Raw genomic sequence first — 22327 nt, forward strand, 5'->3', positions numbered from 1 at the left:
TTTTCTTTTTTTTCTCCTCCCCCCCCCCCCCCTCCCTTGTATCTTGCTATTTAAAGAGACTTACCGAATATAGTAACATCAATAGTGTTTTTGTTTTGTAATCTGAGATAACGTTTTGGGTAGGTTTGTAATATATTTTGTGGGATGTACAGATTCATGGTTTCAAGTGGCGTTCGTTCTTACAACCAGTATAAACAACGCGTATGTGTTGGGATATACAGGAACAGTAATGGTTCCATTGGGTTGGGTTGGTGGTGTAATTGGTCTTATTCTTGCTTCTGCTATCTCTCTCTACGCAAATATTCTTGTAGCCAAGCTTCATGAGTTTGGTGGCAAAAGACACATTCGCTATAGAGATCTTGCTGGATTCATTTACGGTAAGAGAACCAAACATGTTCCGTTTATCTTCTCTGTTCTTGCTTTCATGAAATGATTGTTCTCTTTTTTTTTTAACAGGTAGAAAGGCTTATTGTGTTACATGGGGATTGCAATATGTCAATCTTTTCATGATTAATTGTGGATTTATCATCCTAGCTGGTTCTGCTTTAAAGGTAGTAAACATCTTGATTTCTTGAATCCTTGTGAGCCAAGTTAGTTATTTTCCGAGTGTGTTCTGTTTCTACAGGCTGTTTATGTGCTTTTTAGGGATGATCATACCATGAAACTACCTTACTTTATAGCTATCGCCGGTCTTGTATGTGCGGTTTTCGCCATTGGTGTTCCTCACTTATCTGCTCTAGGGATCTGGCTTGGAGTTTCGACAATCCTCAGTCTCATCTACATCATTGTGGCAATGGTCCTATCAGTTAAAGATGGTATATAACCTAAATGATGATCATGCTGCAGCTTCAACCATACTTATAGCTACTGATAAATCCGATTCTTTACGCTTATTTTTGTTATATTATAGGAGTGAAAACACCACATTCAAGAAATTACGAGATACAAGGATCATCAATAAGTAAACTATTTACCATCACAGCTGCTGCCGCAAATCTTGTTTTTGTATTCAACACAGGGATGCTTCCAGAAATTCAGGTTGAGACTGTTTTTTTATATTTTAATAAAAAGTGATTCTTTTTGTTGTTTATATGAAAATGCAGAAGCATAAATGATCTTTTATATGCTTTGACAGGCGACAGTGAAGCAACCGGTTGTGAAAAATATGGTGAAGGCTCTATACTTTCAGTTCACGCTAGGTCTTTTACCAATGTACGCGGTTATGTTCATTGGATATTGGGCTTACGGATCATCAACCTCGACCTATCTGCTAAACAACGTTAACGGCCCTGTCTGGGTCAAAGCCCTTGCTAACATCTCAGCTTTCCTTCAGACCGTTATCTGTTTGCACGTAAGTTCCTTTGCATGATCTTTTTGGTTAGAGACAGTGTTTCGCATTGGAAACTGATATATATAGTATCAGAATTAGATTGATGGTCAAGAAAAACTGTCATTTCGAATAGATATATTAGAGATAATATGTCAAATCTGAAGTTAGGAAGAGATTCTAACTATTTATAAAATATATTAATTATTTCAATTATAATCAATTGATTTTAAGCTAGAAATTCATCTGTTCGTGTATACTCAACTCTAAGTCTCTTGGCAATTGCTTCTCTTTTGTAAGTTACATCTAAGCTCATTTCTTTGTTTATAGATTTTTGCGAGTCCATCATATGAGTATATGGACACAAAGTTTGGGATCAAAGGAGGCACATTTGTGTTAAAGAACTTGTTGTTTAGGATCATGGCTCGAGGCGGGTACCTAGCGGTTAGCACACTTCTCTCGGCGCTCTTGCCGTTCTTAGGGGACTTCATGAGCCTCACTGGTGCAGTGAGCACAATACCTCTAACATTCATTCTAGCCAACCACATGTACTATAAGGCTAAGAACGATAAGCTCAATACTATGCAGAAGCTATGGCATTGGCTTAACGTTGTCTTCTTCAGTTTGATGTCTGTTGCTGCCACTATTGCAGCTCTTAGGCTCATCGTTGTTGACTCCAAGAATTTCCACGTTTTTTCAGATTTGTAATTCATTCTTTATATTCGTCTCCTACCATATCTTGTATTCCTTTAAAAAACCTATTATAGGGTAAATTCATAAATAGCTCAAAAATAATCTATGACAAAATAATACATAAAAATATCCAAAATTATTTCAAAACCTTCTCTTAACCTGATTTTACTTCCTAATTATTGAATCATAAACTCTAAATCTTTTTTTTTTTTTTGAAAGTACAGAGATTATTATACTTTCATGATATCTCATTTTATTTGTTTAGTAACACTAACAAGGAATGTATTATTAGTCAACTAATAACCACTGCTCAATCATCTCTTATAGTAGAAATTTAAAAAACTTTTAATTAATCTCCAAATGAATGATTTGCTGTTACATACTATTAAACTAAAAATTAATTAGACCGGCCAAAGTGGAACCCACTGTCTCCACCAAAGCTCAATGAAATAATCATTAACCTTTCTTTTTTTTTTTGAACAAAAATCATTAACCTTTCGGGTCCGACTGGTGACCATCCGGGAAACAAGAGGAACGAATAAAAAAGGAATGTACGGGAATAAAATACCAGGAATGAAAAGGAATGGTTATTCCTTATCAAATTTGACAAGGAATAATTTTGTTTTTTAATTCTCTACAAAAAAGGGAATGAAAGGGAATGAGAGGAAATTATTATTCCTTGTGAATGGTAATTTTTTTTAGGAACGTCAGGGAATACATTATTCCTCGTCGTTCCCTGGTCACCATTCATACCCTTCATCTTCTTCTTGTTCTTCACATTCATCTTCTTCACGATCTGATCGACGAAGAGGTAAAGACTTCAGGGTTTCATTCTGTTCTTCTTTTTCTTCTTTGCAATATCTGTTAGGACAAGAAAGAAGCAATCTTTGGTCCCAAATATCTTGAATTGATGCAAATAGCTCAATGTGGAAAAGTCTTTTGTGTTCTGCTTTTGAATTCTTATTAAAGTCTTTTGGGGGTTGTGCAGTGAGCTTTGAGCTTTAGAGATCTGAGGAGGACACAAGACCAAACACAAAAAAAACGATGTCGTTTACAGGAACTCAGCAAAAATGCAGAGCGTGCGAGAAGACGGTGTACCCTATGGAGCTTCTCTCAGCCGATGGAGTGTCTTTTCACAAATCTTGCTTCAAGTGCTCTCACTGCAAAACCACACTTCAAGTCAGTTTCCTGCTCTCTTTTGCTTTTGTTTTCCCATAAGCATAGTTTTAATAGTTGAGTGAGATATCTAAGAAGGGATTCATCAAGAGGTTCTCTAAATAGTGAGAGTCATGAGTTAAAAAAATGTGTTGATGGTTTTGTGTTACAGCTGAGCAATTACTCATCAATGGAAGGTGTGTTGTACTGTAAGCCTCATTTTGAGCAGCTCTTCAAGGAGACTGGTAGCTTCAACAAGAACTTTCAGTCACGTATGTAGTTCCTCTTCTTTTCTTACCTTATTGGATTCAACACTCTTACTTGCTTGTGGTCTCCACTTAATCTTCAAACTTTCTTTTCCTCTCACAGCTGCAAAGCCATTAACTGACAAGCCAACTCCTGAGCTGGTAAACACTGTCTTCTTAACCAATATAGAGCTCCTTGTTATTATCTAGTTACATGACTCCTATTTGGTTATGTTCTCAGACAAGGACACCAAGCCGAGTTGCTGGAATGTTCTCTGGAACGCAAGACAAGTGCGCTACTTGCAGTAAAACCGTGTATCCTATCGAAAAGGTTAATATTAACATTAAACCTTGATACCTCTTTGTTAGATCATTTGCAATGAAGAACTTGGAGATCGCTTTACACAGTCCATTCTTATATCTTTCTTGTTCTGTTGATTAACAACCACAGGTAACAGTGGAGAGCCAATGTTACCATAAGTCTTGCTTCAAATGTTCACATGGAGGCTGTGCGATTTCACCATCTAACTATGCAGCGCTCGAGGGGATATTGTACTGCAAGCACCATTTCGCTCAGCTATTCAAGGAGAAAGGAAGTTACAATCACCTCATCAAATCTGCTTCCATCAAACGCTCTGCTGCCGCGGCTACTCCTGCTGTAGAAGCTGTACCTGAATCTTAAAATTTGAATTCTCGAACAATTATTAAGTTAATAAGGTTACTACCAAACTGGTTTCACTTTTGTCTTTGGCTTTGTGTATGTGATGTATTTGTCTTAACTTGTATTCATTCACTTCTTCATGTTCTTGTCTTCCATAGTGAACCATGCATGACAATCCCTTGAGTTTGTTCTTGTTGTGAATATACTTAGATTGGTCTGTGCCCTCTTGACCGGACCGGCCTATTGGATCAGACGACTAATCGCTGTCTTTAATGTCCGGTCCGGTTCTTCATCACTAAAACTTAAAAACGCGGACTTTTTTTAACATTGAAAATCGATCTGTATAAACACAAAACACAGATCGAATTGTACTCGAAAGTGTAAAGATACGAGCTTTGCGTTTTGAAGAAAAATGTCAAACACAACCTCTGACCTCCATAGCCGTCTCCTCCGGTGAGTGGCGACTATTAATCATCTCTATCTCCGTCTTGTACTCTGTTTTCTCCCTTAATAAAAAGAAAGAACCCTAATTTGTTAACTCTGTTTTGAGGATTCAGAGTATCTGAGCCAATAGCAGAGACTCTCAGACGCACTCAGTACACACCGCAAGAGAGCAGCAAAGTATCCACCAAAGACGTACTCTTGTCTCTGTTACCAATCACTTCTCCTCCTCGCGTACTCGATGAAGAACAGAGTCTCTCTTCGATCAAAAGCCTCGCACTTGCGTGTGCCCTTCTCTCTTCTTCTCGTTCCTCTACTCACGAACTCCTCTCGTGGATCCCCGAAAGCCTCTCACTCGCAGGAGAGTCAGCATTTTCCGAGATATCTCGTGAATATTTCAGTGACAACAACGCTGAGAGCAAGAGATTGGTGGTTGAGTTGTTGCCGGTTGTTTTGCCGGAGTTGAAAGATGGAATAGAAGGGAGCTCAATGGGTAAGGACAGTGATGCGGAGGATGTTTCAGCTGCTATGGCGAGAAAGCCAGTTGGTTATGCCATCCTTGCTGCTCACCAGCTCAGGTGGTTTGTGACTCAGGTCTGAGTTGTGTTATGAGAACAAGATCTAACCTTTAAGGTTCTGTCATGATTTGGAGGTGTTTGATGTCTAATGTTTTGATAGGTGGATAATCCGAATCTGGCGAAAGTTTGCAACTTGGTGGTTCCATGTGCTTTGACAGCACTCGATCATTGGTCTCCTGATGTCAAAGTAAGTCCCTTTGGGAACTTTTTAATAGCTTTCTTTCTACTGTTAGGTTTATGGCTATAGTGAGTTTGATGTTATCTCTTTGCTTTGATGACAGAGACAGGGTATGATAACCTTTGTGCACATTGCAAAAAACGTGAGTTCAGGCGATCTCGGTTCGTATGGAGATGTGGTTCTTGATGCGTGTTGCCAGAACATAGCTTCTGATGACGAGATTTGGATACATGTTGTGGAGTTATCTGTGCTTCTTGTGACTAAACTTCATCCAAATAATCCTCGTAGCTCATGGTAAATCCTCTCTTATCAATGGCATTAGGTTCATAAGATTCGTTTTTTCATGGCGTGCTTATCTTCTTTTGTAGGTACGAGAGGATCATGAATGAGATGCTTGGTCACCTAGAACGCCAACCAAGAAACAAAGAGAGACGTATGGCTTGGCTTACATTCGTTGAGCCGCTCTTGAACGCTCTGGGGCTTTTCTTGCTTGCTCATTTTCGGCGCATCTTCCCTCTTTTATTCCAGTGGATGCATTCAGATGATGCCCAAACCGTTTTGTTGGTAATGTTCTTGTTTCACACTTTTTCATTTCTTGCGAATGTTAGGTTTGCTGATTCACTACCTGCAAATGCCATATAGGTTCTTGAGAGGTTGGAGACGGTTGTGAGGTTGACATGGATTAGAAACTCACCGGTTGTCCCAAGGTTTAACCCTCTCTAAACACTAAATATTAGCAGTAACTTGCAGAAGCTTCGACATCAATCATCTCATACGATTATTTGGACGTTCAGATTGGTGGAGGAGCTCGTTTCCTTGTACAAAGAGTCATCTATGCGTAAGGAGCGTGATGAGATTAGACCTCTTATCCTACGTATCTTGAAGCTACTCCGCGAGTATGTTTTCTATTGCTTATCAAATGCACTGCCAAAGGTAGTTAAAAATCGGTGTCTTTTCTTCTTATTTTAGCTTTCGTCTCTCGCAGGTGCAAAAGGTTACAGTTTGAGTCTGCGTGGAGGCAGTATCAGGCGGATCCAAATCTGAGCACGGTTGCGGAATATATAATGTAGACCAGCTCTGTCTGAACAGAGGCAGCTTCTCGTCGGCTCAGAGTCTTAGGGCTTGTAATAGAGTTTCATTCACTCTTTTTAATTAGAGAAATAACAAAACATATCTTCTGAATAGACTAGTTTTCTCTCTTCTTATTTCAATCTCTCAAAAGTCTTTATGGAATCTCTCAAAACTACAGACAATACACCAATAAAGAAAAATAGAATCCATTCGACAGTTCGTGGAAACCTCAAAACCAAATCTTTATGTACAAACCTGCTTTTCATCATCATCATCATCATCATCATGCCTCCCTCAGGACTTTAACAGTTGGTGGACAATCTGTTCTCTCACCAGCCAGAGAGTAGTAAGCCAGTATATGAGCAGGATGCTCCATCTCTCTCACCTCTCCAAGCTGATTCACTTCTGGGACTTTTCTTGCCGGAATCAGCTCGATGTTCCAGTACGGTCTAGACATTAGCCTCAGGTCTTGTCCCGTCGTTGATGCTCTGTAGCCTTGTACCCACAGGTATCTCAGCGAAGGGATTTTCAGTACCGCTGCAGCTATTGCTCGCTCGCTGAAGCAACAACCTCTCATCTCCAGCTTCTGTAGTTTCGGACATCCTCTTGAGAACTCCATTAGGCCTTCGTCTGATTCACCAACGTAACCGAGAAGCATCCACCTCACGTTTGGACTGTACTGTCCGATGTAGCTTAACCCCACGTCTGTTAAGCCGCCTTGTCTGAGATAGAATGCAAACCGTCTGAGTTTCTTGCATCCGATCAAGAGGGATCGGACTCCGTTGTCTAGTGGCAGATCTGTTATTCTCTCTTCTTGGTCGAGTAAGACGAGGCGGAAGTCACAGAGGTTTTTCAGATATGTGCCTATGCTTTCGAGAGACTCGTTGGTTATATCTGAGACATACACCGCCATGTATTCTAGCTCCTGGCAGCCCTGAGCCAAAGCGACTAATCCTCTTTGTGATACTAGGCCTTCTTCATCCTCCATTCCTTGTTCATCTTCACCCCGTTCAATCCTCAGCCGCTTCAACTTCTTACAGCACTGTCCAAGAACCTCTAGACCCCTATCTCCAATTACATTCCTTGTCTGAAATACAGCAAAAAATGTCACATATCCCTTATCTACCACAATTTATACACTTGCAAAATGAATGCGAAATTCATGATAGTTGAATAGTGTAAAGAACAGATATTGCGTTCAAATTTACCTCGAGAACTTCCAAATTAGGACACTTTTGAATAAGTGTACAATGATCCTCAGTTGCGAGCAATGCATAGATCAGATCCAGCTTCCGGATTTGGGCAGCGAATGGAAACAGTATTGGCATTTCATTAGGTCCCATGTAAGAAAGGCCAAGACAACATAGTTTTGGAGGGAAAGTCAGATTCATATACTTCTCCGGTCTTCCAATTTCTTCATTGAAGGAGCCGCCACAAAATTCTTCAAGATTAGTTGCAGCTTTAAAGAACCCGACTAGTTCCAACATCTCAAAGTCACCGATCTTCACAGAAACCAGAGAGCGGCAATTTCTAGCTATGCTTTCCAAGTCTTTGGCATTGATTTTTGCAAACTCAGTCATGTAGAAATTTAGAACCTCAAGAGAAGTGTTGTGCAGAGCAAGTTCATGCAGCCAGTTACCATCCTTTTCAACAAAAGAACTCTCTTCCATTAACAATGTTTTCATTTTCCTGTCGAGAAAACAGAAGAAGCATGGATAAAGTGAGAAACAACTAAAGAAAATTGGATTTTCTGCTTAGGAAACCAACCAATTCAAGGATGCAAGAAGGCCATTATAAACATGAACTCCCGAAGACATTCTTTCTGCAGCTAGCTAATATCAAGCTTTTTGCTAAATATCCATAAACCGAAGTGTAGGAAACCAAATAAAGTCCGCACCAAGGTTTCTACTTCCCCAAATGATAATTTGGTATAACAACGGCAGAGGAAATTAAGGATGCAAGAAGGACACGATAAACATGAACTCCCAAAGATATTCATTTTTTTTTTTTGCAGATGGCAGATATCAATCTTGTTGCTAATTATCCATAAACAGAAATGCATTAAACCCAATAAATTCCACACCAAGGTTTCTACATCCCCAATTAATAATTTGCTTAGGTTGCGGGAACAGAGCCATTAAGGATGCAAGAAGGGCACGATAAACATCAACTCCTAGAAACTACAAGTATTATCAATGAATAGTTCCGCTATCTATGCATAACCACAAGCTGTGGAAAGTGTAGTAAGAAATCAAATAAAGAAGGTTCAACAAATCAAATCACCAATTTTTACAATACTGTTCTTGTAAAGTCAAGACTCAAATGCAATCATGTTCTATCCTTGTGAATATAAAGAGAGTAGCAAAAAGTATATATGTGTTAAGCCTTAAAAATCATATCCATAAGCTACAAAAAGAAGTAATCAGTAGTTACCTGCAGTGCTTAACGATGCTGAAAAGTCCATCCGTAGAGAAACCTGAGCACTTATCGAGCTTCAACGCCTCGAGCTCATCCAACCTCGCCTTAGCCAAAACATCAAGATCCAAATCGCTGACAATCATCCGCCTAAAATGCACAGACTTGAGCCTTGGCAGAGATGAAGCTACCTCGTTGACCCAAGGGGTAACAAACCCTCCCCAGTTCTCGGGGATGAGATTGAACATAGCTGCTCTCGGCTTCCCTTTGAGCTTAATCGACCTCAGATTCGGAAACCTACGGCTGAGACGGTCAGGAGTCGAGGTGTAGCATAGTGCCATGGTCACGTGCTCCCTCGTCTCGGAGTCGATCTCGAACCACCTCCGGCACACGAGGGAAGCGGAGTCTCGATCTTTCGGATCGGTTATGTAAGGCATGACCTGCTCGATGACGTCATCGACCGTCACGGAGCTCAATCTGCACTTCTTGATATCCGGATCCTCCATCGTCATCAAACAAACGGATAACAAATCGAAATCGAGTATAGGAATCACGATAGGTGGAGCGTGAGGAGAGGAGGAAGAAGTGGCGTGAGTGTGTGTGGAGGAAGGAATCAAAAGTGTTGATAATAATAATTTGGGATCAAGTGGGCAGAGAGGATAATTCTTTTTTATATAGATGGACGGTGGAGATGAAGCGATCTAATCAGATTGTTTAGTCAATCTTTTGGCGTAAGCACCAGATCTGGCTAAACGACAGAAATAGCCAGGTGGGGTTTTTATCCAATGGACGATCATGTGACGGGTTTATTATTAATTAAACTGGATTTCTGAGCTTAATCAATGTTTTGGTTAACTAATTTATACTCCCACCGTTCACACGAAAATAATATTTTTTAGATTTTTTTTCTTGTTTCAATTTTCTATATTGTTAAGGTATTTTTTATACTTTTGAAAAACATTAATTGATAATATTTGAATTGATTAAATTTCATTGGCGAAAAATTATTAGAAAGTGTATAATAAAGTAAAAAATAAAATGAATTATAAACATTTATTAAATTTTTAATAAGTGTGCATACTCTAGAAAATCTTACTTACGGGAACAGAGAGAATACCAAGAAGTATCCTAGGTGAAGTATGACGCTTAATAATTTACACTAGTTAACTATATGGTATTAATACAAATTTGTAGGTTAGATCTGTTTATTTTGGAGATGGAGATGAAATAGCTTAAAACTTAAGAAACATTAGCCAAAGTATTTTCGATGATGAAACTAGATAAAAAAAATCCGATAATGAAATAGATTAGAAACAAAATAATAAAAATACTAATTATTTCTAAAATAAATTTTGAAAGATTAATTTTGAAAGAAATATTTCGTATGTTTTGGATGATTTTAAAGTTTTTTAAAATGAGATTTTTGTAGATATTGTTTAAATATTTTTCTTTAGTGTAAAATGTGTCAAACCAGAAATTTTGGATTTATATTGTCTTTTCACCATTTAAATAAAGTAAGTTGTTCCCGATAAAATAATTATATGAGAACCTTTTGAACATATATATATAGGTCAAGAGGAGTAATCTGTCCCAAAATAGACATACTATAGTTATATGAATTATTATTATTATTATTTTGTAACTTAATTATATGAATTATTGAACCAAAAAAATATATGAAATATAGGCTACGGCATGATTATATACACGATGATAATACATAAATCATTAGAAATCAATAGCTGATATCATCAAAAAATGACAAATCAAATGTTTTCAAAATACAAACTTTTATTTTGTTTACTCATTCTACTAATCTAGTGGGTAGAATGTTGGAGCTTAAAGATAGAAGCTAGAATTAAAGTATTTTATTTTGATTATAATACAAACTTTTCTGAGTGTTACTTACAACTGCAAAAGATTGCTATTATATCAGATACACGATTCTGGATTATATTTCTCTCAGCATCATCAATTACAATTAATATGAAGATGCTTTTGTAAGGAGATCTCTCTATAATTTCCAATTTTTAATTGAAACAATTACACTTAGGCAGTTTTGAAGTTTTTATTATACTATAGAGCAGTTTATGCTTTTAGGGTAGTAAACCCACTTTCCACCTAAAAAGCTAACTAAATGAACTTGTAATTAAAGACAATACAGTAGAACCTCTATAAATTAATACTCGATAAATTAATAATCTCTATAAATTAATAAATTTCGTCGGTCCCAGTTTAGGCCGGTTCAAAATCTGACATAAATCGAATAATATTTTAGAAAATTCTATAATAAGATAATAATATTTTAGAAAATTCTATGTAAATATATGGTCCTATTAAAATTATAAATTAATAATTTATATGTATATATATTTTATATAAGTAAGAACATATTATTGTATTGTTTGTTTTATATTCACAATGGAATTATCTTCATATTTTCTTAACACCTAATATATTTTTAATGAGATTTAGTAATATTATATATAAAACCACATTTAACTTCTATGCAATATATTTATATACAGAAAATAATATAATAAAATTAATATAAATGTCAAATTTCAAAAAATAACGATTAATGTCTATACACTAAAATTTAACATTTTTCTTATCTTAGAATATATATATCTTAAAATAATAAATCAAAATAAAGAAACTTTTATAAATTAATATCTCTATAAATTAATAAAATTTCAAAGTCCTAACATTATTAATTTATAGAGGTTCTACTGTATATTTATTATATTTAATATATTCTTTTTTTCTGACAGGATTTGACCACAACCACAATAAAGTGGGTCCATGTACTCCTCATCATAGTCTTCTCCCTCCTAAGCTTTTCATCTTCTTTATAAAATAAAATTTGCTGTTTCAGTTTATATTTTCCAAAGAAATTATATTTATTTATTATTTACATTATTTTGTCTATCTTTTGAGATATGCCAAAGTACATTTTTGATGGTGTTGTAATGGTGATGTATACTTCAACTTTTGCATCATTTTGGCATTTTTGCATGTATGGTCCCTCAACTCTTGCTTCATTTTGTTTTTGACCTCAATACTCTTTAAATGTGCAGATTACTCTTCAATTTCGTCCCCAAAATTTCAAATTTTCATTTTAGCCCTTGTGATATATATCACAGTGTTGTTTTGTCATATAATCGTTGTTTTGTCATGTAATTACGTTATGAGTTATGACATAAAGCTAGAATGTGTTATATTTGTTTGTTAACACGTCCCACACTTTTGCAATAGCAGGAAATTTAATTCAATTATCTTTTCACACATGTTCAGCCAGTTCATACACGCTCTTTTTTGTTTTATCTTCACATGAAGAATTCTTGAGGGTGGACAATATGTAAGGAAGAAAGGCTGAGCGCAGTTTTGTACATGTGGATATGTAAATCGATGTACATTCAGTTCGCACACACTCTCTTGTACATGTGGATATGTAAAGCGATGTACACATATATAGTACTAAACATTACATGTGGAAATTTTAAATGAGATTTGTACTTTTACTAGTCTATAATCTTGTCATTTCCGCAACAACCAAATTAAAATGAATCACATCTCATATATATAAGATTTGAGTAATATATGACATGATTCAAAATGTGTACCGTTATTTGGCTTTAAGATGTACAAATTATTCTTCTTTGAAGTGTAATTGTTACAATATGTATACACTCTTACCATGGCATAACATTACTCATCTGGATCTACAAGTTTCAAGATGTCGTCGATGTTAGGTCTCCTCCACCGGTGGTCGTTGCTTTTCGTCGCGTCTCGTCAACATCGGCTTCTCCACGTCTCAAGCCCATGACTGTTCCATCTCGGTTCGTGCTTTCAGCCTTTGTCGCCGTCGGAATTAAGCCTCATTGTTGTGTCTCTGCTCCGTTGTTGTCGGCTCGCCATCGTCGTCAATGAGATCCGGCGAAAATATAGATCGAGCAACATCAATGGTTTATGGGAACATGTTAAAAGTCATTGTGCTTTGTGATCTGTTTGGAATGCATCAGAAAAATTGTGTGGTCTTGCTCCTCGCGGGTATCATAAGCATCTCTTCGAAGTATGTATACATCAACTGTCATATACGTTATATTTATTTTGATTGATCTACTTTGTTATTTATTTTGGCATTTTGAGTAAGCAATAGTCAATCCATCTATATGTGTATAACGACACCACATATTTCCAATCACCTTCTATGTACACGTGTACACGACATGGGGTGTACAAAATTACATTGTACAGAAAACAATAATATTTCTACATGGAAGAATGCTCCCATATTTAAACAAATCGATGGAAATAACACTGAAAGCTAGGTCTTGCAAAGCTTTCATTCTTTTTAAAACACATCTAAAGGTGTTTGTATGTTTAACCTATATACTTTCAAAAGAAATTTACATGTACACATATGTTTTTGACTATCGAGAAGACCTAACGTGTACAATATAAATATTATATTTTATCAGATTGTTACACGTACACATATGTTTGAGATACATGTTAGATGTCCAACATGTTGTAAAGTTGTGTACATTCGTTAGTATACATGTGCACATTAAAGGTTGGTGACGTACATGTGTACTACAAATATGGTAGTGTACATGTGTACAACAAATATGGTAGTGTACACTAATTTAAGAGGTTATTTCTGAAATTTACAAAGTTAAAAGCTAAATAGAAAACTTCTAGAAGTTCAAGGATCTGTTCGTGTAATCATGAGAGGTCTGGTCTGTACAATTAAAAAATGAAGGTCAATTTGAAAGGGATATATTTGCAAATCAGAAACTTTTGGGACAGAAATGAATACACCAAAAAGCCAAGGGACCAGATGCGAAATAAAACAAAAAGGCCATTGTTGCTCATCGAGCTTTCGCAACGAAGGAGAGCTGTGTCGGAGAAGATCGAACCGGTCACGACTATCCTTGCAGCTCCGAGAAGGTGATCTGATGGTGATGATAAAACAAGATTCGTTGTATCCAATGTATCTCCGCTTCATCACATATCTGGGCAACGAAAAGAGAGAAAGCAGATAAGTTTGCATTGTTTTTTTAGATTTGTAGATCTGCAATAAAAAAAGTTAGTTAGTCACAAAGAAAATAAAAGAAAAGATAAAATTATGATGATAAAAATGAATGATTTGCATAAAAGAATGTGATTTACAGAATAAAAAAATGGAAGAAGCCAAACAATTTTCTCAAAAGAAAGAAGAAACAACGAGATGATAATCAGATAGAAAGAGAGAGATAATGCAAGTTGTCAAATGTGGGACCATCTTAGTCACATAAATTAATTTAGTTAACAGCTGTTTGGTTTTAGTTACAAAAAAGTACATCATTAGCTGAAACTTACTTATGTTGTAATAAAAACACGAAAACTGACTCCGGCGTGTTAATAACTCTTTTTAATTTGAGAAACAGAACAATGACACTAACTATTAAGTACAAGACTGCACTGTCTATTTTTTAAATATACTCATCTGTATGTGTATGAAAAGTCTTTAGACAAAAGACTGTAAATTGAAAAGCATTCCATTGCTTACCTACAGGTTTATGAAGAGTTTAGACACACTTACCCATGGCTTCATGAAAAGTCTTTAATAGACTGTTAATCAAAACAGATTCGTTGATTTACTACCCACAAGGAGTCTTTAGAGAAGCAAAAGCTCTGAATCTGTTGGATGGATAAAATGACTGACGGCTAACAGAAAAGATTTAGACAAAAGTTATGAAATTATTGGAAGAAAAAAATGATCAAGGGCTTTAAGAATGTCTTTAAGTCAACAACTGTGAGAATGATTTCATTAACTCGCTAACACACGGCTTAGAACTTGTTGGATGAAAATAACTACCACAACTTGAAAAAGACTTAACAAAAAGACTTTTTTTTTTCTGAACAACAGCTAATTATATTAGATAAATGGTTCAGTACAAGATAGGGTGATCACATAACAGAGCATTCTTCGCCAACGAATCAGCTCGAGAGTTACATAATCTCGGAACATGCGAGAAATAGATGAAAACAAAAGGTGCAGATAGAAACTCGATGTCCTTGAGAACTCCATAGAGCTCCACATGAAATGTGTTCGAGTTGATAGCTCTGATGAGCTCGAGAGAGTCGGATCTAATCCAGACGTTTGGTGTAGAGAGATGGGAAGCAGCTAGGAGCAACCCCTTGATCGCCAAGGCTTCCGCCATGAGAGGTGAAGACACAGACAGAGACCGAGCTTGACTTAATGAAAAGACTATATAAACTAAACGCTCCTTATTTTACTACTACCCACCGCTTATAAGGTTGGATTCATTACTTCTTCAACCCAACTTATAAAAGTCTCTAGAGACGTTCCTCTAGTACCCACGGCTTACGAAAAAGGTCTTTTAGGAAAAGACTATGAATTTGTTGAACTTATAAATAGGCCAACGAGTTACGAAAATGTAATATAGTCAAACGATTGGTCTGTTTACAAAAACATTTTGGACAATGACAGAGTTTTGGATGGATAAAACCGACCCAGTGGTTTACATAAAGTCATTAGCTATGAAACTGATGGATGGATGGATGGATAAAACAAACAAATGCCAATATAAAGTCTTCCATGCAATGACGCTAAAGTCTCAAGACAAAATTCTTAACCACAAAGACTATAAAAGGAAAATGGCTCTTTACGCTACTACTACCTCTGGCTTATGAAGTCTTTAGACAATGACTTTAAATTGAAAACGGATTCATGCTTCACTCCTCACAAGTCACAGCTTATGAAGAGTCTATACAATACTACTATCCACGACTTTATGAAGAGTATAGACAGAGACTGTGAATACACACAGCTTATGAAGAGTCCTTGGACAATATTGCTACCAACGGCCTGTGAAATCTTTAGAAAAAAACTATTGTTTGGTTATTAGATGGAAAAATGACCAAAAACTTAAAAAGGTCTTTGGAAAACATATTCCTTTTGTGTTGGAAGGGAACAAACTACCCACGGCTTTGAAAGGTCTTAGACAAAGACTGTGGTTCGGTTTTGTGAGTTATTCTGCGGTAAAGACGACCAGCGGTTAAAGAAGTCTTGAGACAGAGACTAATTATTTACATTACCACAAGGCTTGAATGTCTGTTTTGTGTCATGCTCCTAACCCTCCTTTATCTCTGTAGTTTGGTGATTGTATGTATTATAATGTCTTTTATTTATGAATTCAGTTTATCTTGGAGTCTTTGGTAGATCAACCTAGGTGATAGACTCTAGCAAGTTATTGTAGTAGGTTTTTTAATCTTGATGAATGTTTCTGTTTTGTGTTATGCTCTTAATCCTCAGTGATCATTCTAAAATGTGTTAGTAATCTCTTTAGTTTGTTTCTATGTATTATAAGGTATCTCTTTTATGAAATGGATATATTTTGGTCTATTGTTGATCAACATAGGTGAGACTCGTGAAAATTGTGATAGTAATTTCCTTGAATGTTGAATGTTTGTGTTTTGTGTTGTACTTCTCCTAACCTTGAGTGACCATTCTAAACACTGCTGTAATCTCTAAGTTGATTAGAAAAATATTTATTAATTTTAGTTAGATCGGTGCTTGTATGTATTATAATGTATCTTGTTTTTACGAAGTAGATGTATATTGGAGTCATTTGTAGCTCAATGTAGGTAAGAGACTTCTGCATATTGTGGTCGTAGTTATCTTGAATCTTTGGTGTTTATATCTTGTTATGCTCCAAATTAACCTCGTTGATCAATATAAACATGAAATTACAACTTCATAATTTGTGCACTGTATGCTAATGATTACTGTGTATAGAAGTAAGTATTTTGTCCAAGTGAAATCACGCAGAATTAGTTAGTAATAAAGCAAAAATCTCTGGATGCACGTTTTGAAATGTTCTTCTCCTTATTCATTCTCATCTTTGATGTTTGATGTGTTCTGTTTCTGCTCTGATGGGAACTTAAACAAGAGAAACAAATGTTTAATAACCTGAAAACGTAAATCAAAATCTATATTAATTTATTAAACAAAGAAGAATGCACAATAAACATCTCTAATATCAAACACCAAATCTAAGAGAGTGGTTGATATCTATCAGAAGACATTTGACTTCCAGAGTTATCACAGGGCGGTTCGATCTTCAGCTTTTTTCTCTTTACCCACCTGCAAGGAAGCCAAAAGAAAACACAAGTATAATTCAACAGAAAGGACAAAGCTTGGAACACAAGGTAGGGCTTTTGTTTTCGTCTTACCCAGCTGCAAGGAAGTATCGGAATGGTGCTCCTCGTCGTCTGATGAAGACCTCCAGTCTACCACGGCAGATGGGCCTGTGTCTTTTTATATATTTATCAATGTTCTTAGAAAAGGTAAGTTTCCTTTCTCGTCGACCACGGCAGATTATATCGAACTGGAAAATACACTGGACGACAAAGGCATATTTGGTTGGGGTAGAATATGAAACTGAACACAAGGAGGCAACAACTTTGTGTTATGAACTTGAGATGTGAGAGCCATTGACTTATTGAAGATGAGCCTTTTATTTTGGCTAATAGTGATCTCAGACTATTTCGAAATTTTTTGCTATAACAAAAACTCGAATACTCTTAATGACATCTCTAAATAAAAGTCTAAATCGATTTTTAAATTATGTAAACCGAAACATATGAAGTTTAATAGAACATATTTTCTCCAAACATATCATCATTTCTTCTTCTTTGGTTCTTCTTTTGCATAGTCCTTGATTAATGCTTCCACGTCTTTCCAGAATAAACCCTCAACAAGAACTCCATCTTTGGTGAACCTGAAAAATACACAAAAACAATATAACTAAGCTCGAGTATGTGATAAGCAGATAGAGGGTGTAAGAAAGAAGTGGAGAGAGAGAGAGAGACCATTGGGTGACACTTTTGGTGAACTGAACTGACTTCCCAGCTGAGATTGATTTTGGATCAGCACTGTCTATGGTGAGAGTGTACTCATCAGAGAATCTGGGCAGCTTTGAAGATACAACCAAACCAGTGCTGGTGAATGATCCCTGCGTATTATTAACCAACCACCATTTCAAAGATTTGAATATCGTAGTAGCAGATGATGAGCTAAATCATTAACCGTAGCAAAACAAATGCAAGTGTGCATGCATATTAACCAGAGAACATTACTGTATCAAATTGAAATGGTTTCTTGTTGGATGTTCTAGACCTAACCGATGAAATGTTCGAAAAACTATTTAATACACCAGCCTCCAAAGTGTTCACATATCTAGAACTAACAAATCATCAAGATTACATATCTCTTAAGACATCATCAAGGTGACAATAAAACATGAGTTATCTATCCTCTAGAATACCAAACTATACGAGGGGAGTTATCTTCTTCATGCCGGTGACAGTGACAATGTTACACACCATAACTATCCACTTAGTTGAACAATTATGAAGAACGAGACAGCACCGATTGCAAACACCGAAAGAAACGAGAAAATGCCAGAGTCATTTTGCCAATAACGTGTCTAAACAAACAAAACATTGAAAAGTACTCAAACGCCCCAAACAAAGGTGTCGTAAGATACGCAAACACTACTCAGAAGCACAATTCCAATTCCTTACAAAACAGAAGGAGTTGCATCATAGGAAAAAAAACAAGAACCTAGCCACCTAAATCAGAAAACTACAATTGCTGCATCATATACAAAACAAGAACTTAGTGAATAAAAACACAAACAATCCAACACTGCTTCTCCCAATGGAAAAATCGACACTCAATCAACAGTCCGAGAAACAAACCTCAGGAGGATAAGTGAACAAGATCGCATTCTTCTCCTTAGTGAACAGAATCAGCTGCAACACCCCATTCAGCACTACATACGTGCCATAGTCAAAGAAACCAAACATCTTCTCCCACAACACACAATGAATCTAATCCTAACGATCAAATCACAACACACATTATAGTTCTCTTTACCCAAGCAAGGACTGACAATAAGAAAGGATATAATGCGATGCATCCAATCAAAAAGTCTCTGTTCTCTGGAAACTTCTTGTTGTAGAACTGTGCAACGAGAGCAACCACGATGATAATCGCTCCTAAGAACAGCTTCAGGTTGCTCAGCCTCACGTCCTCCTTGTAACCATGGCTCGTAACGATCTACGAAGGACAAAAGGAAGATTACAATTCACATATCAGAGTATATGGAGAAAGCGAAGGTGAATAAAAATTAGAGTAAGGCTTACATCGGAGACGGACTCGTCGAGGATGTGCTTGATCGAGTTGTGATCCAACAGATTGGCCTTCTTCACATTCTTGTTCTTCGTTTCTTCCTTCTTCTCTTCCATGGCGGATCAGATCAGATGACGAAAATACCAGATCTTTAGGTTTTCTCGTGCTCCCGACGAGAACGCAGAGTGTAGATTTGGTTTCGAGGAGGAGGAAGACGATATTTGGATGAGCTTCGGAGACGTTTCAGTCAAACTGGTGTATTACGATGTCGTTTCATCCATGCATCTTTTGGGCTATGGGCCTAGAACGGATCATTGTCTATTTTTCATAGTTAAATAATTTGTTTTGTTGTTTTTGATTGCCAATTAAACATTTAAACCTATTTTATATATATATTTCATAGTTAAGTAATTAAAACCATCTTCACTAAAATAACTTTTTCTCATCATATATTTGACTACTCTTAAACCTTTGTTTTAAATAAATGCTGAAGATTTTTTTTTTGGTAAAAGAAAAAAAAAAATTAAGATTTCATTACCAGATTTTAAGTTTTTTACGGACTTGACAAAGATAACTAGCAGCAGACTTGCAAAATGAAACTAACAGAAACTCAAACCTAAAGGAAACAAATGAAATGACTCAAGCACATATACAGTACACAAAGGATACATCGGAGAGGAACTGTCACTTGCCACAGAATCGACCCGCAATTATAGCGAGAGCTGGACCCGGTAGAGTTTGGCGTACCCGGTGACCAGTTATTTATGAGCGGGTTGTCAAAAACAGCTTGCTAAGCCCTCCCAGCCAGCGGACTTCATGCACCGACGACTGCCACTCGAGACCAAAGCCACACGCCCCAAACAGGCCGAGCTTTATTTGGAGAAGGAGTAGCCATGAACCACCACACGCTATCGAACCTGCATCAGAAAGGCAGAGCCCACTACTCCACCAGAAGGCGAAGAGGACCAGGAAAGCCCTAGATCAGCCCTCAGTCCTTGTTGACTCCGCACGTGCCGCCATCGAAAAGGCTAGTCGTGGTTGACAAGACCGACTACTCGCCTCCTCGCACACGCCCCTACAACGGAGAACCCGTAACAGATCAAGCCGGCTTGGAAACGAAAGCAACACCATGGAAGCCCATGTGAGAATGGTTGACCGGCCTAAGAAAGAACGCCATCGAGGACCAACGAGACAATGGAAGAAACACCGCAGCTCCACCGTCTGAGGGACCCTAAGCGTCTTCAGCCAAGCGAACCAACCCATCCATATCGAGAAGATCAAACAGAGGAGGCAGAGGAAAGAGACAAAGCTCTCCACAAATCCAGATCTGACTCCAGATCTGAACCACCGCCATTCCGCTTGACCAAAGAAACCGCACATCCGCTCTTCCATTTCGCTTCTCCGAAGATCCGGGTCCGACACGCCAGACCTACACCGTACGGTGGCGCTTGAACAGAGCCTCAAGAAAGGAAACATATAGAAAGAGGGAGAAGAAAGGCCAAGAAGAAGGAAACAAAAGAGAAGGGGGGCGACCGGCGTTAACGGAAAAGAAACACGCCGCCGGACACCCAAATGGGAGGCTAGGGTTTTCGCCGAAAGAGAATTTTGAGAGAGAGTTTTAGAGCGATTACCATTTACATGTTTACATGTAACTACTTACTAAGGAAGAAAAGAAGATTTTTTTTCTTAATACAATTAGATTAAAATCCAATATATTAAGGATTTCACTTTTTATTTCTTTGTGGAGTGATCAGATCAGAGGCACCCAGAAATGATATGAAAAATACAAAAAAAAAAAAAAAGTCTGCCAAATTTTAAGAAATAGAATCGTACAAACCGATATTCTTGTAGGAATTACAATAATAAATTGCAACAGGAAATGAACAACATTCTCCAATACTGTGATAACTAATTAACAAATTATTGGAATTTTAATTTTAAACTATTAATGTATTTCAATCCTATTTTCTTTTCTTTTTTAGCACCATCCTATTTTTAAATCCTAGCTTGGACTTGACTTTGCTAGAAGTCGCGTTTGAGAGCAATAGATTAACACCCTTCACAAGCTCCTCCTTGATCATGAACAGAACTGCAGCAATTGCTCTGAACAATCTTCATCCCTTTGTAGAACCCGTAAAGCCTTTCATGATCGCATCAAGTTCCTGTAATTCCAAACCCGAAAAAAAAACAAGAGGGACATGAGTTTTGCGACCTTTACTAATGATCTTACAACAAAAAACAAGAGGAAGAAAACAAAACATTTGTAGTGTTGTCTTTTGTTCCCTGTTGTGACCTGTTGACTTTACAACTAAGAGAGAATAAGTTGTGACTGTAGCTCCCAGTTTAGCCACAGCTCCAAGAAGAATCGTCTAAGGGGAAAGAAAACATGAAAATAATGGTAACAAAGAGCAAGAAACATCTTATCAAATTAATCAAATGCTAGAGTCCAAAGACTCCAAACCTCCAAAGCGGTCACGTTGTTGCTACCCTTCATGGCACGTTTTTCTTCAGCTTTGCTAACATTGTCTTTGTACAACATAAATTGCATTGATGGATTACTAACCTGTAAAATTTTCAAAACCTGTCAGAAAATGCACCTACAGAAACAATAAAAAAAGAAGCCTCCACATACCATGATCAATGTCGGAACTACACCTTTCCAGAAGCCAGTCACTCCAGCTTTTTTTTTTTTTTTGGTAAAATGTTAAAATTATCGTACCAAGTTTTACATTTTTGACAGAGATTAGAAAGGGGACTAGTAGCAGAGATGCAAATAAAGAAACTAAACAACCAGACTTATTTAATACAGTTCTAAAACCTAGAGCAAAGTCACAAAGCGACTGATTGAAAACGGATGCCAACGGAACGAGCTCGGACCAAGGGAAATGGTAAGGACCGAGATGACAAAGAGGTTGCCGCGAGCTTCCGAGAGATAAGGCGCCCTCAAACCTTTGATGAAGCGGATCCTACAGCTTCATCATAAACCTCTCGTATCTGAAACATTTTTCAATATGTATCACAGAGTTTGTCTTAATATTGGGTTGAGACTCTCAGGTGAAGCCAACTCCTGGTTTGTAAAAACGCGAAGCTGTCTCATACCGTATTAAAGGTTCCATGTGGACGCGGCTCAACTGGAACCAGAGCTTCTACATGAGAAGAATGCGACTCGGAGAGTGTCTTTTGGTCTTTTTGGCATTTTTTGTGGGTCTGTATTCAAAACAAATAAAACTGCATATGGCTTTGCTACTCTTACTTTATAGTTGATCTCTTCTTGAATTTTTAGTTTCATATTTCCCCATACACACTTTCATGACATTTCTATGCTGTAATGTTTTTCTTTAATCAAATCCAAA

General features: G+C 37.0%; 5 protein-coding genes and 1 pseudogene across 6 annotated transcripts in view; 3 read left to right on the top strand and 3 right to left on the bottom strand.

Annotated features, from left to right (window-relative positions):
* Positions 1 to 2046, top strand: part of LOC106331668 (proline transporter 3-like) — a 2861-nt gene extending 815 nt beyond the window's left edge. The window contains exons 2-7 of the mRNA XM_013770068.1: positions 153 to 377; positions 457 to 551; positions 626 to 815; positions 911 to 1038; positions 1136 to 1351; positions 1658 to 2046. Coding sequence (XP_013625522.1) covers positions 153 to 377; positions 457 to 551; positions 626 to 815; positions 911 to 1038; positions 1136 to 1351; positions 1658 to 2035 — 1232 coding nt within the window. The 3' untranslated portion in view covers positions 2036 to 2046. The remainder of the gene's footprint in view (positions 1 to 152; positions 378 to 456; positions 552 to 625; positions 816 to 910; positions 1039 to 1135; positions 1352 to 1657) is intronic.
* Positions 2047 to 2740: 694 nt separating this feature from the next.
* On the top strand, positions 2741 to 4286 carry LOC106334897 (LIM domain-containing protein WLIM2a-like). The gene is made up of 6 exons (XM_013773281.1): positions 2741 to 2831; positions 3009 to 3199; positions 3348 to 3447; positions 3545 to 3582; positions 3662 to 3751; positions 3872 to 4286. The coding sequence occupies exons 2-6, from the start codon at positions 3065 to 3067 to the stop codon at positions 4100 to 4102; spliced, it is 594 nt and encodes a 197-aa protein (XP_013628735.1). The 5' UTR covers positions 2741 to 2831; positions 3009 to 3064; the 3' UTR covers positions 4103 to 4286.
* Positions 4287 to 4410: 124 nt separating this feature from the next.
* On the top strand, positions 4411 to 6501 carry LOC106334896 (uncharacterized protein At2g39910). 2 transcript variants are annotated; one of them, XM_013773280.1, is made up of 8 exons: positions 4411 to 4534; positions 4639 to 5116; positions 5201 to 5287; positions 5382 to 5572; positions 5647 to 5842; positions 5921 to 5985; positions 6073 to 6174; positions 6264 to 6501. In XM_013773280.1, the coding sequence occupies exons 1-8, from the start codon at positions 4494 to 4496 to the stop codon at positions 6346 to 6348; spliced, it is 1245 nt and encodes a 414-aa protein (XP_013628734.1). In that variant the 5' UTR covers positions 4411 to 4493; the 3' UTR covers positions 6349 to 6501. The 2 variants fall into 2 exon arrangements, 1 of the variants encoding a protein (XP_013628734.1); XR_001268693.1 differs by lacking the exon at positions 5921 to 5985.
* LOC106334895 (coronatine-insensitive protein 1) lies at positions 6452 to 9400 on the bottom strand. The gene is made up of 3 exons (XM_013773279.1): positions 8783 to 9400; positions 7558 to 8038; positions 6452 to 7436 (listed from the first exon to the last, which is right to left on the bottom strand). The coding sequence occupies exons 1-3, from the start codon at positions 9274 to 9276 to the stop codon at positions 6633 to 6635; spliced, it is 1779 nt and encodes a 592-aa protein (XP_013628733.1). The 5' UTR covers positions 9277 to 9400; the 3' UTR covers positions 6452 to 6632.
* A 7922-nt stretch (positions 9401 to 17322) lies between these two features.
* Positions 17323 to 19231, bottom strand: LOC106331630 (probable signal peptidase complex subunit 2). Its single transcript, XM_013770021.1, has 5 exons — positions 18989 to 19231; positions 18751 to 18902; positions 18542 to 18623; positions 17651 to 17793; positions 17323 to 17559 (listed from the first exon to the last, which is right to left on the bottom strand). The coding sequence occupies exons 1-5, from the start codon at positions 19088 to 19090 to the stop codon at positions 17460 to 17462; spliced, it is 579 nt and encodes a 192-aa protein (XP_013625475.1). The 5' UTR covers positions 19091 to 19231; the 3' UTR covers positions 17323 to 17459.
* Positions 19232 to 20935: 1704 nt separating this feature from the next.
* On the bottom strand, positions 20936 to 22263 carry LOC106329913 (annotated as a pseudogene).
* Between the last annotated feature and the right edge of the window lie 64 nt (positions 22264 to 22327).

Source organism: Brassica oleracea, chromosome C3 (genome assembly GCF_000695525.1).
Source record: "Brassica oleracea var. oleracea cultivar TO1000 chromosome C3, BOL, whole genome shotgun sequence".
NCBI lineage: Eukaryota > Viridiplantae > Streptophyta > Magnoliopsida > Brassicales > Brassicaceae > Brassica > Brassica oleracea.